The sequence below is a fragment of the Aedes albopictus genome, chromosome 3 (genome assembly GCF_035046485.1).
Source record: "Aedes albopictus strain Foshan chromosome 3, AalbF5, whole genome shotgun sequence".
NCBI classification, from domain to species: domain Eukaryota; kingdom Metazoa; phylum Arthropoda; class Insecta; order Diptera; family Culicidae; genus Aedes; species Aedes albopictus.
In genome coordinates this window covers 347794270-347807873 of record NC_085138.1, presented here as the reverse complement: position 1 = coordinate 347807873, position 13604 = coordinate 347794270, and the positions used below count along the sequence as shown (strand labels likewise).

Below are 13604 nucleotides of genomic sequence, written 5' to 3'. Positions count from 1 at the left end.
AAGTTATGGCACTTTGGTCATTTTTGGTTGCGTGTTTTTTTTAGAGTGCATGACGAATTTCCCGCAAACTAGATTTTGGGGTAGGCAGCACCCTCTCAGATTTCAATGGAATTGTGTAGGTATGAAGACTATGTACTTTAAAACAACGTTGCATACTTTGTTGTTTTTTTTTAATTTATCTGCACTAATATTTGAAAAGGGCTCAAGTTTTTGACCATTTTTTTATACCAATGTAACTTAAAAATAACATGACCTACAAAAAAGTGTGGTATGTGTGACTTTAGGGAATTTGTGTGAACTTTCAAATAAAAAATTGAAATATTGAAAAAACGATAACGCTAAAAAAGTTAAAAAGTGAATTGAAGTCAATTTGGAATACATGCCCATTTACGAAATTAAATTAATCCTATTTCGGAGGACCAAACCCCACACCAATAGTTAAGAATAAAATTCAAAATGGATCAAAGTAATTAAATTGCTATTGTCTGAATCCAACCCAACACAAAATGTTTTTTTTTTTTTTGAGTCAAACCAATTTTTGGGTATTTTTATACGTGGATTTTCACATATTAATATTGAACATAGCTTTATTTGTTTCAATTATAAATCTATCCAATTCAAAGAATATAATTCAGGATTCTCTTTTGAACCAGAACACCAGATCTGTTACACAGAAATTCAGAATATCAACCAGAAGTCGAATTTGAACTTAAAAGTTTCCTTATTCATAGGAGAATAAAATAAATACTTTGCATTAGATAGACTTGTGAATCAAACATATGGAGCTATGTTTAATTTAATATATGAAAATATCTGTAAAAAACGCCCTGGATAAATTTTTTTTTTTTTTCTACCGGAGAGAAACACGCAAAATGATGACATGAATTATTTGTTGTTAGGAACCGTCCATTAAAGATGTAGCATTTTAGGGGAAGTTTATGATATTGCTAGGAGCCTTCTATTAGGTATGGGAGAATATACCTTAAGAGGGGAGGAGCTGTCAAAAAATTTCCACTTATGCTACCGTGATTTCGAATGCAGCGATATGGTCAAACTCAAACATTACAGAATCCTTGAAAAAGGTCCAATAAGGACCGAAACGTCGAGTTAAGAAAACATATAGTTGTTTTTGATTGACCAAATTAGACTGAAATGCCAATTAAAGATATCATCCAACGTACAGTCGATCACCCAAAGAAAGTCAAACTCAAAGCAATAAAACAAGTACGACCACGATTCTCATCAGTAAACGAGTTTGAAACTTTTACTACAAATCATTTTATTGCAATAGGTAAATATCATTTTAAATAAAAAATCAATAATTTTGCTTTCGGGATGAAATTGATCAGTGAATGAAATACCTTTGCATGTGCCAAAAATATGTTTTGCACCTGAATTAACCACCCCAGTATGCAAAATGCTACGCAAAACTTTTACGAGTTTTCTCAATTTTTAATTACCGTCAAGGCACCATTCACCGTGGATCTAAGAAGATTCGGGGCAAATAAGGGCTGTCATTTGACCCCAGTCTTATAAACATTGTTGGCGCCGCTTTTAATGGCCTTCATTATAGGTTAAAATTAAAGAAATATCCACAGAAGTAGAAAACTTTTCACAAAATTTGGTGGTATAGTACAATTAGTAAAGGGTAGTAGGGTCGCCTAATTCCGTGGTAGGTCACCATTCACCGTGGTAGTAGGGACCCATTCACCGTGTATGAGAAATTTTATTCTACTTTGTTTAAAAATGATCAAAACAACCCAGCCAAGGGAATTTTCTTCGCTTAAATTCATTTCAAGTAATAACTTGCAAGATTTTATTAGAAAAACGAATGTTCAAATTTTCGATTTTCTCTAGATATATGGGACAATATGGGGCACGGTGAATGGAGACCATTGATTTTTAGGGTACCCATTCACCGTGCCTTTTTGTTGCAATTAAAAAGTACGAGTAATCGTACTTTCTTGTTAAACTTACTTCGGTAATGCAAAATACATACCTGATAGGTGAATTTAATTGCTTCTTGGTGGAATAAAAACGTTACTACATTTAGTTTATCGCTTAAATCACCTTAGCGCAGTTTTCGTTTCTTCATCATGAACGCAGTGAACGAGCAGAAACCCGCTTCATGTAAACACACTTTAGTGTCAAAATGATACTTTCAAATGTTTCTAATGAGCGTTTTGACATGGTAATAATAGATTAGTGTTGTATTGGTGAAATTGAATGGAAATTGTCATATCATTCAATCATAATATGGAAACAATGAAAAAATATTCGAAGGCACACGGTGAATGGCGCCTTGACGGTATTCAAGTTTTAAATTTAGTAAATTTTATGAAAACGCCTTAAAGTATGCACTTTTCATACTGAAAAAGTGATTACTTCCGGAAAAGTGCAATTTTATGTATAAATTCGAATATTAATAATTTTTTTTATGATGAAATCGTGAGTTTGCGTGAATTCGTCATACACTCTAAAAAACACACAACCGAAAATGTTCAAAGTGCCATAACTTTTTTGTACATTTTTTTACAATTATGAAATTTCTACAGATGGTAGGGTATCGCGCTACTTGGGCGGTGGCTTCTATATTCGTCTGTTTTCCACTATAACTCAGCCAATTTTGAACCAATTGACTTGAAATGTTGTACACGGGTAGATACTATACCTATCTCACCACATTCCAAAAGTTGTGTCAATTGGTTCAAATTTGACTGAGTTATAGTGGCAAACAGTCGAATATAGAAGCCACCGCCCAAGTAGCGCGATTCCCTAGCTAACAGAATGAACTTTATTCTCACAAAATATCACGAAGGTAAAAAAATAGCTTTTTGAGATATTTAATTTTTAGTAACAAAATTCAGTTTTTTTCGGAATACTAAATAAAGACTAAATAAATTTTTCAATGTGTATTTTTCTGAGAGCCACCATTTATTAATCTACAACTTTGCCGAAGACAATTTTCCGATCAAACAAGCAGTTTCAGAGATATGATTTTTCATTCGCATGTGTTCCATTTTTTCATAGGCCCTATTTGAAAGTTAGTCGAGACTCCATAGAAAGTTTTAATATGAAAAAATGATTATTTATATTGATTAGAACAGCTGTGCAAAATTATATGCAAATCAAAACATGCAAAATTAAAAAAAGTGTTTTTTTTTCGTGCTGCTTCGTGGAAAGCATCCAAAGATTTGGTTGTAGACGTCCTATCTTTGCACTTTTTGTTGGATGTGTGTGAAATAATGTTGATACATTTTTAACAATATACCATACTTAATTTGAAAAAAAAAAATATAAGTAGTATTTCAGGGTCCTGAAATCCCCAACACTGCCTATGTACCATCAGTCAGCGAACCATCCGGAAACAACCGGTCAGCCGGTGGCTCGTGGCTATCATAAAATTCCGTTCCATTCCGCTGAAGAACTGTCGGTTTTTTGTGTCGCGATGTGCTCGTCACCCGTGTTCACCATGGCTGCTCTTAATGCCAGATGGAGCTATTTATTAGCCTTATTTTATGGGCAATCCGAGAATTTCACTCGTTTCCTGGCATCGAAAATGAGCGAGCAGCTGCCTGCCTGGCAGCCTAGCAGGATGAAAGTCCTTTATCCCCCTCTCACACCCCCCTGAACCCGGACCTACCTTAAGGCTGTGGAATCCGATGGCGGCTCCGACGGTCAGGATCGAGAAGAACAGGAACAGCACGAAGGCCGACACTTGGGAAATTCCGAGAAAGTTGAACACACCGGAGCAAACAATGGCGGCCGCGTGGCAGCCGATGATTGGAACCAGCAGACGATCGACGAGGTCCCACGGGATCTGCCGCGGGGTGGTTTCAATCAGGACCGAACCGTGGCGGGACATACGCCGCTTGACGGCCGGCGCTTTCGGGATGGCCGAACCGGCGGATTGCTGTAAGTTTGGGAAGGGGAGAGTGTGGTTAATAAGTTTGTTCTGTGAGGATAACTATCAAGTAGTGAGCAGTGTAAACAGAATGGAGAGGTTTGGCTAAAAAGCAATCAGTTGTGGGTGTATAGTAGTGTCGTAGTGGTATAGTACACCCACCCACACATGTAACGTCAATACTATGAGTTCAACTAAAGCGAAACAGGTATAAACAGGTACGACAGATAAATCAATTTTATGTTGGTTTAAGGTGAATATATAACGAAGCCACCCTTCGAATTTTCAAGAGCACAAATCTGAAGAACCAAATGATGGATTTTGCTGAAAAGTTTATCGATTGGTCACTACCAGCGGGTGACCAATCGATCAACTTTTCAATGTGGTGAGACATGTGGTTCTTCAGATTTGTGCTCTTGAAAATTCGAGGGGTGGCTTCGTTATATATTCACCTTAAGCATGTTTGACCAGATTTATTATTGGTAACTAGGGTATTGTATCATTTGGTCAGGTGAATCTGTTTTGGGCACTTTCCGATACAGCTAGGAGACGAACCAGCCAACGGCTGAAAGTTTCTATAACCCTTCAGCACGCGCGCTGTCGTAAAAAGTACAACATTACCAAAAAACCTCGCTCGTCGTATACAGCGCGAGCGCGGTGCAGTTTCGGTTGCTTGATGGCACGCGTCCTGGAAGGTTAATAAAGACAAATCAATCAATCAATCCGATACAGCTAAGTTAACCCTCTAATACCCAATCCCGCCTTTAGACGGGGTATAGTTTGAGCATTTTTGTAATTTTTGTTTCGTGGAAAATTATTATTTTTTATATTTTTGGTTGATATTTAGGACTGTTTTGTATATCTCAAAATGGTTTTTGGTGTATTTTAAAGCGTATTTACATTTTTTAAAAAATCATTAAAAAATTGATGTTTTAGTCACCTTTTAGAAGTCATTGTATATTTTGTATTGAATCGCTACAATTAACATATTTTAAATTTTTCTCAAATCATTCTATCCTTGTTTTATAGTTTAAGGGAATCGAATGCACTCTAAAATTATTTTCCTTAAAATTACACGGAAAATAAAATTTTCTGTGAAAAAAATTTAAAATAATAATATTTCAACAATAATCATAAAATCTCAAAATGTTTTAATCTCAAAAAATCCGTTCCCCAAATTGGCTTCCAGGAAAAATATAAAAGTGTGGGGATGTTCAAAAATAAAAATTAGAAAAATCAAAAACTGAAATTCACGAAATCGAGAATTGAAAAGAATCATTTTTCAAAACATGTTTAACACTTAAACTACCGAGGGGGTAAAAACTCCCGCGAACTACCAAGGGTCCAAAAAAAGTCGGAAGTCCAACTTTGACAAGGCATTTCTCGGCCGTTTTTCAACCGATTTCAAAATTTTTTTTTGCGATGGAACCGGACAGGTTTCAAGATCATCGTCTATTTAAAAAAAATATAAAATAGATGCGTCTACCCAAAGTTATTAAGCAAAAGGCACTTCCTAGTTTTTTTGAGAGCGCATTTTTTGCGCAAATTGATCAATAAAACCAAATTTAAAGCGATGACATATGGTTTTTTCGACTCTAAATCATGCGCACAGCTGGAGTGAACATGTTTATGCAAAATTAGTGATTTTTCAGTACACTTATAATTTACCTTACTCAAAAAACTGCTAAAAAACCCTATTTTTCACATAAAATAAGCAATAAATCAAAATTCAAAGCGATGACATATAGTTTTTTTGGTCTCAAATTGTTCGTAAGATTGTACTTGACATTTTTGATGAACAATGAAAATGTTCTAATTACACTTTTATTTTGTTTTACCCGGAAATCTACGAAAATTCCATACTTTTTACACAAAGTAGTCAACAAAACTAAATTTAAAACGATAACATGTAGTTTTTTAGCCTTGAAATGTTCGTAGCAGTTTGGGGGACATACTTGAAGAATAAAAGTGATGTTTTCATTGCACTCAAATTTTGATTCACTCAAAAATCAACGAAAGTACCACATTTTTCACGCAAAGTGGTTAACAAAAATGATTGCTTACAATGCAAAGTAGTTTTTTACCTTTAAATTATTCGTGAAAGCGTACTGGACGTTCTTGATGAGTAATAGTGGCGTTTTCATGACACACTTAATTTATTTTACTCGAAAAGCTACAAAAATATTATATTTTTTATACAAAACAGTCAATAAAACAAAATTTAAAGCCATAACTTGTAAATGTATGGCCTTTAATTTTCCGTTACAATGTACTGAACTTGTTTTTGATAAAATGTTGATGTTTACATTACACTATTATTTTGTTTTATAAAAAAATGTACGCAAATACCACAAAAAAGCGAATAAGCCAAAATTTAAAGTAATGATATGTAGTTATTCAACTTTGAATTTATCGTAGTAGTTTAGTGGGTTTATTTGAACAATCCTAGTGATTTTTTATCACACTCATATTTTATTCCACTCGGAATACTAGGAAAATACTACATTTTTCACGCAAAGTAGTCAAAAAATAAAAATATAAGGCAATGCGTTCTAGTTTTTTGGCTTGATTTTTTTCGTGAAATGATGAACGTTGAACAATACCGCCTTCATGACACTCTTAATTCATTTTACCAAACAAGTTTTTAAAATACTATAATTTTTTTTACAAAATAATCAATAAAACAAAATTTAAAGCAATGGCATGTAGTTGTTAGTCTTAAAATTTTCCGTTGGAATGTTCTGAACATGTATTTGATAAAATTTTAATGTTCACATCACATCGACGTTTTGTTTTACTAAAAAATCACGAATGTGCTATATTTTTTACACAAAATAGCCAATAACACAAAATTCAAAACAAACACATGCAGATTTCTATTACTGACATTTTTGTACCAGTTTCAGGATATCTACAACAAAAAAAAATACAAGGCAAACCGAAAATTCACCAGGGATTTTTTTTTATTATTTGAGTCCATTTGCGTCTCCTGAACATGCAGTAGCAATCACCAAAAAATAAACGGAAATCCCGTGAAAATGAAAAAAAGTGACGAACTTAACTGGTTTCCAAAGTTAAGGTTAGGTTATGTGTCTTTATTGGAGAGATTTTCAGCCTTCTTTCATTCCTGTTTCTTGGGATTCCTTTTCAAATTCCTCTCGGAGATTCTTTCGTATTCCTATCGTCGTTTTTACCCTAGATTCAAACAGTTCTTTCCGGATAAAATCCTGGAGAATATTGCAGGATTTCTCAAATCCAAATATTGTCTCCTGAAGGTTTTTATGAGAATCCCATAGATTTTCTTCCAGAGGTTTTCCAATATTTGCTCTCACAGCCTCTCGTTGAATTTTTCCTCCTGCGTTTTGCCAAACAAATTTTCGAGGAATTTATTCTCTTTTCTCCGGGAATATACATCCGATGTTGTCGTAGAAATTCTTTTAGAGTTTCTCTCGGAATTTCTCTTGAAGGTTTTCCGCGATTTCTTCCGGTATTCCTCTTGGTACTTCTCCATGAGATTTTTCCGGATTTTCTAAGATTTTTACAGAAACTATTGCTGGGATTTTAACTGAGGCTCCTCCCGGATTTTAAAGGAGTTTTTCACGAGTTTTCTGAAGGAATTGCTTCTGGGATTTCTCCCGAAGTTTTAAGCAATTTCAATGATTTTTTTTCTGGAGTTTCTCCCCAGATTTCTACAGAAGTTACATCCGGGATATTTTATAAAGGTTCTTGCGAGAGTTTTTTTTTTAAGTTTCACCTGAGATTATTCTCGGAGTTTGTGCTCTAGAAGCTGAAATACAGAGCTCCAAATTTAAGCACTTTGAATGAAAATCGGTCAACGCGTCCAGTACTGTACTTTTCTAGAAGTGTTTCTCGGAAAACCTTCTACCTGAGACCTACAAAATTCATTGTTGTAAATAACCGGAGACATGTCGGAATGAATCCACGTGATTTTTGCGAGAAATTATACAATGAGGAACGCGAGAGAAACTTCGGAAGAAATCCTTAGAAGAACTGGGAAATCTCGGAAAAAAGCTCTTGTTCGAAATATTTAGAAAATTCACGAAAGGACTCTGAAAATCTCTAAGAGAAATCCCGGGAGAAACTCCGGATGAATACCAGCGAAGAAATTCAGGAGAAATATCGGAAAACTCTTTGTCAGAAATTCCAGAAGGAATTATCGGAAATATCTAAAAATATCGAATAAACCACGGAAGGAACTACTAATGAGAGCAAATAAAAGAAAAACACTTTGCATGGGAACTAGGATGGAAACTTGAAAGGACTGGAGAAAGCCAGAAAAAAAGCTTCGAAAATGCTAAAGGAAAAAAAAGAGATTCCTGAAAAAATATGATAATATTCTAAATTCACTAATATATTATTCCATGTATTTTTCCTGATTTAATAATTTTCAAACAAGTACTGGTGTCTCAGTAATAATTGCAATGTAAGGATTGGGCAGTTTTAATTGTTTTGGGTGACCAATATTTTTTTTTTCATGTGCTCTGACAAACATATTAAATCCCAAAAAATATTACAGATTGCAACGCAAAGAGTATCAACATGATGGAAAAAGCCGTATGAAACATGTTAGGTTAATTTATTGTATAAAAACATGAAAAATTTTATAAAATGATAAATAACAAATTGAGTCAGTACTCCACCTGAGTGAAAATCTCAGTGCTTTTAACTATCAAAAATAGTTATCTGTGTAAAAATATATTTTTGACGGTACATCAACATGTGACTATATGCTGCGCATAGTAAATTCTCTTTATTTGAGTTGTTTTTGGTTTTTGATAAACAAATTTAGAAAACAACGAGTGTAATTGAAAGACCACTATTGTTTATCAAACAAGTCTAAATAGTACTTTTTTAGAGAAAATTACATGGCAAAAAAACTATAACGCATTGACTCCAATTTTTATTTGATGACTACTTTGTGTGCAAAATGTGGTATTTTTCTAGTATTTTGAGTGATATAAAATATGAGTGTAATAAAAACATCACTAAGGTTGTTCAAATGAATCCACTAAACTAGTACAATATATTCAAAGTTGAAAAACTACATATCATTGCTTTAAATTTTAGCTTATTCGCTTTTTTGTGGTATTTTTGTACATTTTTCATAAAACAAAATATTAGTGTAATGTAAACATCAACATTCTATCAAAAACAGGTTCAATATATTGTAACGGAAAATTTAAGGCCATACAACTACATGTTATGGCTTTAAGTTTTGTTTTATTGACTGTTTTGTATGAAAAATATGGAATTTTTGTAGCTTTTTGAGTAAAATAAATTAAGTGTGTAATGAAAACGTCACTATTACTCATCAAGAACGTCCAGTACGCTTTCACGAATAATTTAAAGGTAAAAAAACTACTTTGCATTGTAAGCCATAATTTTTGTTAAGCACTTTGTGTGAAAAATGTGGTACTTTCGTTGATTTTTGAGTGAATCAAAATTTGAGTGTAATGAAAACATCACTATTATTCTTCAAGTATGTCCCCCAAACTGCTACGAACATTTCAAGGCTAAAAAACTACATGTTATCGTTTTAAATTTAGTTTTGTTGACTACTTTGTGTAAAAAGTATGGAATTTTCGTAGTTTTCCGGGTAAAACAAAATAAGAGTGTAATTAGAACATTTTCATTGTTCATCAAAAATGTCAAGTACAATCCTACGAACAATTTAAGACCAAAAAAACTATATGTCATTGCTTTGAATTTTGATTTATTGCTTATTTTATGTAAAAAATAGGGTTTTTTAGCAGTTTTTTGAGTAAGGTAAATTATAAGTGTACTGAAAAATCACTAATTTTGCATAAACATGTTCACTCTAGCTGTACGCATGATTTAGAGTCGAAAAAACCATATGTCATCGCTTTAAATTTTGTTTTATTGATCAATGTGCGCAAAAAATGCGCTTTCAAAAAAACTAGGAAGTGCCTTTTGCTTAATAACTTTGGGTAGACGCATCTATTTTATATTTTTTTTTAAATGGACAATGATCTTGAAACCTGTCCGGTTCCATCGCAAAAAAAAGTTTTGAAATCGGTTGAAAAACGGCCGAGAAATGCCTTGTCAAAGTTGGACTTCCGACTTTTTTTGGACCCTTGGTAGTTTAGGAGTTAAATCGATTTTAGATGACGAAAAATGATATTTAGATCAAAATAAAAAATGTGGGTATTAGAGGGTTAATTTCATATCAATTGATTTGGATTTTGTATAGGATTAGATACTGTACTTATCTAACAGAATGCCAACAATAAGTTAATAAGTAAAAAAAAAAATCTAAAAATTCTGTCAACTACAATTCCTCTAAATGATTCTTCTAGATATCCGTTTAAAAGGTAATCCTGTCCATACATTCAATTAAAAAATCTCCAGGAATTTCATGAAAATCCTTGGGATTTCTTCAGAAGTTTCCTCAGAATTTTCTGCTTTTTCTTTAGGAACTAGTTCACGTTTTTCTTCAGGGATTGCTCAAATGAACTAGTCCAAAAGTTTCTCCAATTATTCTTCCAGAGATTCCTTTAAAAGTTCAACTCCACCGAAAATTTCTCTACAGTACTATGAAGGAATTCATTCAGAAATTTTTGCAGAAGTTCCTTCGGAGATTCTTCTAGTGATTCTAGTAGGAAATTCTTCTAGAGATAACTGCATAAAATCAGAATTCTTTTAAAAAATCTTGTTGGAATTCTTTTAAGGGGTCAGGGATTTCTACAGGTATTCTTTATTATGCTCCTCCAAGAATACCTTCAGGAAATCCTCCAGAAATTAATCTTGGACTTTTTTCAGAATTTTTTTCTGGAAAATTCTCAAGAGAATCTGCTTGAAAATCCAACGAAAGAGGATTGCTTTATAAATTCTTTTCTCTAGGGATTCTTTCAAGAATTGTTCCGATGTTCCTTCAAGAATATCTTCTCGCATTTCTTAAGTTTTTTTTGCAAAATTTTGTTAAGAAAATATTATAGAAATACCTGCTGAAGGTTCTTCAGTTCTTTCAGATATCCATTCATTTTTTTTTTTCAAAAAGCTGTATTCCTTCAAGAATGTTTTTTTGCAACCTTTAGGAACTCCTGCGTTTCTTTCGCAATTCTCTCATTGGTGTCTTGCTGACATTTCTTTTGGATTTTTCTTTGAAAGACTCCGGAAATTCCATGAGAAGCTTTCCTCAAAATTACTTCTAGAGTTCTTCCAGAAGATTTACATACAATTCTTCCTGAAATTGCTCCAAAGGATTTTTTGAAGAACTGGACGTATGCTAAACGGAATTTCTTCCGGAATCTCTAAAGGATTTTGAGAGGAATTTCCAGTTGAATTTTTGAAAAAAAAATCCAAGAAAAAGAATTTTGAGAATTTTTTTAACGAAATCCTCAAAATGCAGAAAGAGTCTCCAAAAATATTTTAGAAGAATTCCTGCGTAAATTTCAGAATGAATTCGTGGATAAATTTTAGAAACAAAATCCCGTAGAAGTTTCTGACAAATCTCCAGTCAAAGTATCAGAGACGAATGCCTCAGTGGTCAAGTCTCTCTAATAATAGAAAAAAATCTCCAGTCATATTTCAAGGGAAAACTACACTCATGGCGTAGACGTATTTCTGAAGATAAACTTCTGAAATTATTTCTGGACAAATCTTTTACTAGTATACTTGAAGAAGTTGTTTTTGAATTATTCTGTAATGTAATGTAAGTAGAGGAATACACGGAAGAATTTTCGAAGAAATCTTTGAATGAATTGCTTTTTTTAAAAGACAATGAAAGACAATTCACACCGTCTTCAGCCAGAGGCTGCACAAACTGAAACATTACTTACATTAGGCAACGGACAACACACTGAACACCCAATGGCCCAGTGATGAATTTTTCGTTTGACGAAAAGTTTCCACTGACTGGAGCGGGAATCGAACCCACACTCCGAGGCTAACGATACGCCTAGACGACTGCCGCCGCTAACCGCACGGCCATGAAGCCCACGCAGGTATTCCTCAAGAAATTGTTGATGGAATAAATAAATGTAATAATGCAAAAATCTCTAAAAGATTACCTACAGGATTTTCTGGATTAATCCATGAAGAAATACTTGGACGGATTCCTGCGGTAATTTCCATTAGATTGCCAAGGATAATTTCAGAAGAAATGTTTGGAAGAATTCCTGAAGAAATACCCTTTCGAAAAGGAGGTATATTCGAAAAAAAATCTGGTGGTGTTTTTTTTAAGAAAGGGAGAAGGGGAGCTTGGGAACCTTATTTAGCTGCCTAAGGTTTTTCAAAAGTTCCATTGATTAAAAAGTTTGGATTTTTTTTATTCTTTACTAAAATTATTAGTGATGACTAAATAGTGATCATTTGAAGCATTACAAACAAAGCTCATGGTCCTCCAGCTTCACGCGACTATGTTTGGAGAAGTGGTGAGTTTAATGACCGGTTGGGTTCTTCAAGAACTCCTTTGAGAATTGGTTATCGAATCTACAAGTGTAACATGTGATTTGTCGTTGTTTTGGTTAGGCTCACACATACAATGTCAGACAAAACAATAAGACCACCAGCCATTTTTCATACAAAGTGGTCAAGTTTGACGATGTGAGGCTCGGTTTATAGTGAACCGATTTGGCTGAAATTTTGACAGTCGCCATGGAATTACGTGAATTTTGATTTGTATTTAATTGAGTGAGTTCTGCTCACTACATCAAAAGTTACAGATATACGAAACGACAAAATAATAGGACCTTTTTCAGATTGTCATTATCAAATGATATATGAGAGTATCTGATACTAGATGATTGATAAACAAGTACTAAGATTAAGGATGCCATTTAAACTTAGGGACATTTTTATTAAATTGACCACAAATATTCAACATAAAAATTTGGTGTCAGAATTTTGTCGCACCGGATATCTGTAACTTTGGAAGTAGTGAACAGAACTCAATCAATTTAATACAAATCAAAATTACCGTAAATCAATATCAGCTGCCAAAATTTCAGCCAAATCGGTTTACTAGAAACCGAGTACCATATCGTCAAACTTGATCATTTTGTATGAAATAGGACCGGTGGTCTTATTGTTTTGTCCGACACTGTATATGTTTTAATAATTTCCCCAGAAGTGTCTCCGAAACTCCTTGAATCCCTTCTTAAATCTCTTTTGAAACTCCCAAAACTTTTCTTAAACATTCCAGTAGTGCAAAAAGCCTCTGGAATTCCCCTGAAATTCCATTAGACACTCTGAAACCACTCGGAACCACTTGGAACGCCTAAAACTTCCTCTGAAGATGCCCTTGAAACCCCCGATTCTCATGACTGCCCTCTGACCTCCTTGATTTCTTTTAAATTCTCGTGAAGCCCACTGAAACTCCCTGAAACGACCTAATACCTATTGAAACTCCTTAAACTCTGTTACACCTCTAACACCTCTAACACCTACTTCGTCTTCCGTCTCTCTTCTCTCTTCTCTCATCTCTCGTCTCTCATCTCTCGTCTATCGTCTCTCCTTTCTCGTTTATCGTCTCTCTCGTCTCTCGTCTCTCTCGACTCTCTCGTCTCTCTCGTCTCTCTCGTCTCTCTCGTCTCTCTCGTCTCTCTCGTCTCTCTCGTCTCTCTCGTCTCTCTCGTCTCTCTCGTCTCTCTCGTCTCTCTCGTCTCTCTCGTCTCTCTCGTCTCTCTCGTCTCTCTCGTCTCTCTCGTCTCTCTCGTCT

General features: G+C 34.2%; 1 protein-coding gene across 2 annotated transcripts in view; it reads right to left on the bottom strand.

The window, feature by feature from the left end:
- The window catches only part of LOC109401984 (D-beta-hydroxybutyrate dehydrogenase, mitochondrial-like), a gene marked incomplete at its 3' end in the record, with an annotated part of 357759 nt that overhangs the window by 323845 nt on the left and 20310 nt on the right, over positions 1-13604 (bottom strand). For both annotated transcript variants that reach the window (XM_062855206.1, XM_062855207.1), the window contains 1 exon segment: positions 3644-3913. In XM_062855206.1, the coding sequence (XP_062711190.1) occupies positions 3644-3913 (270 nt within the window).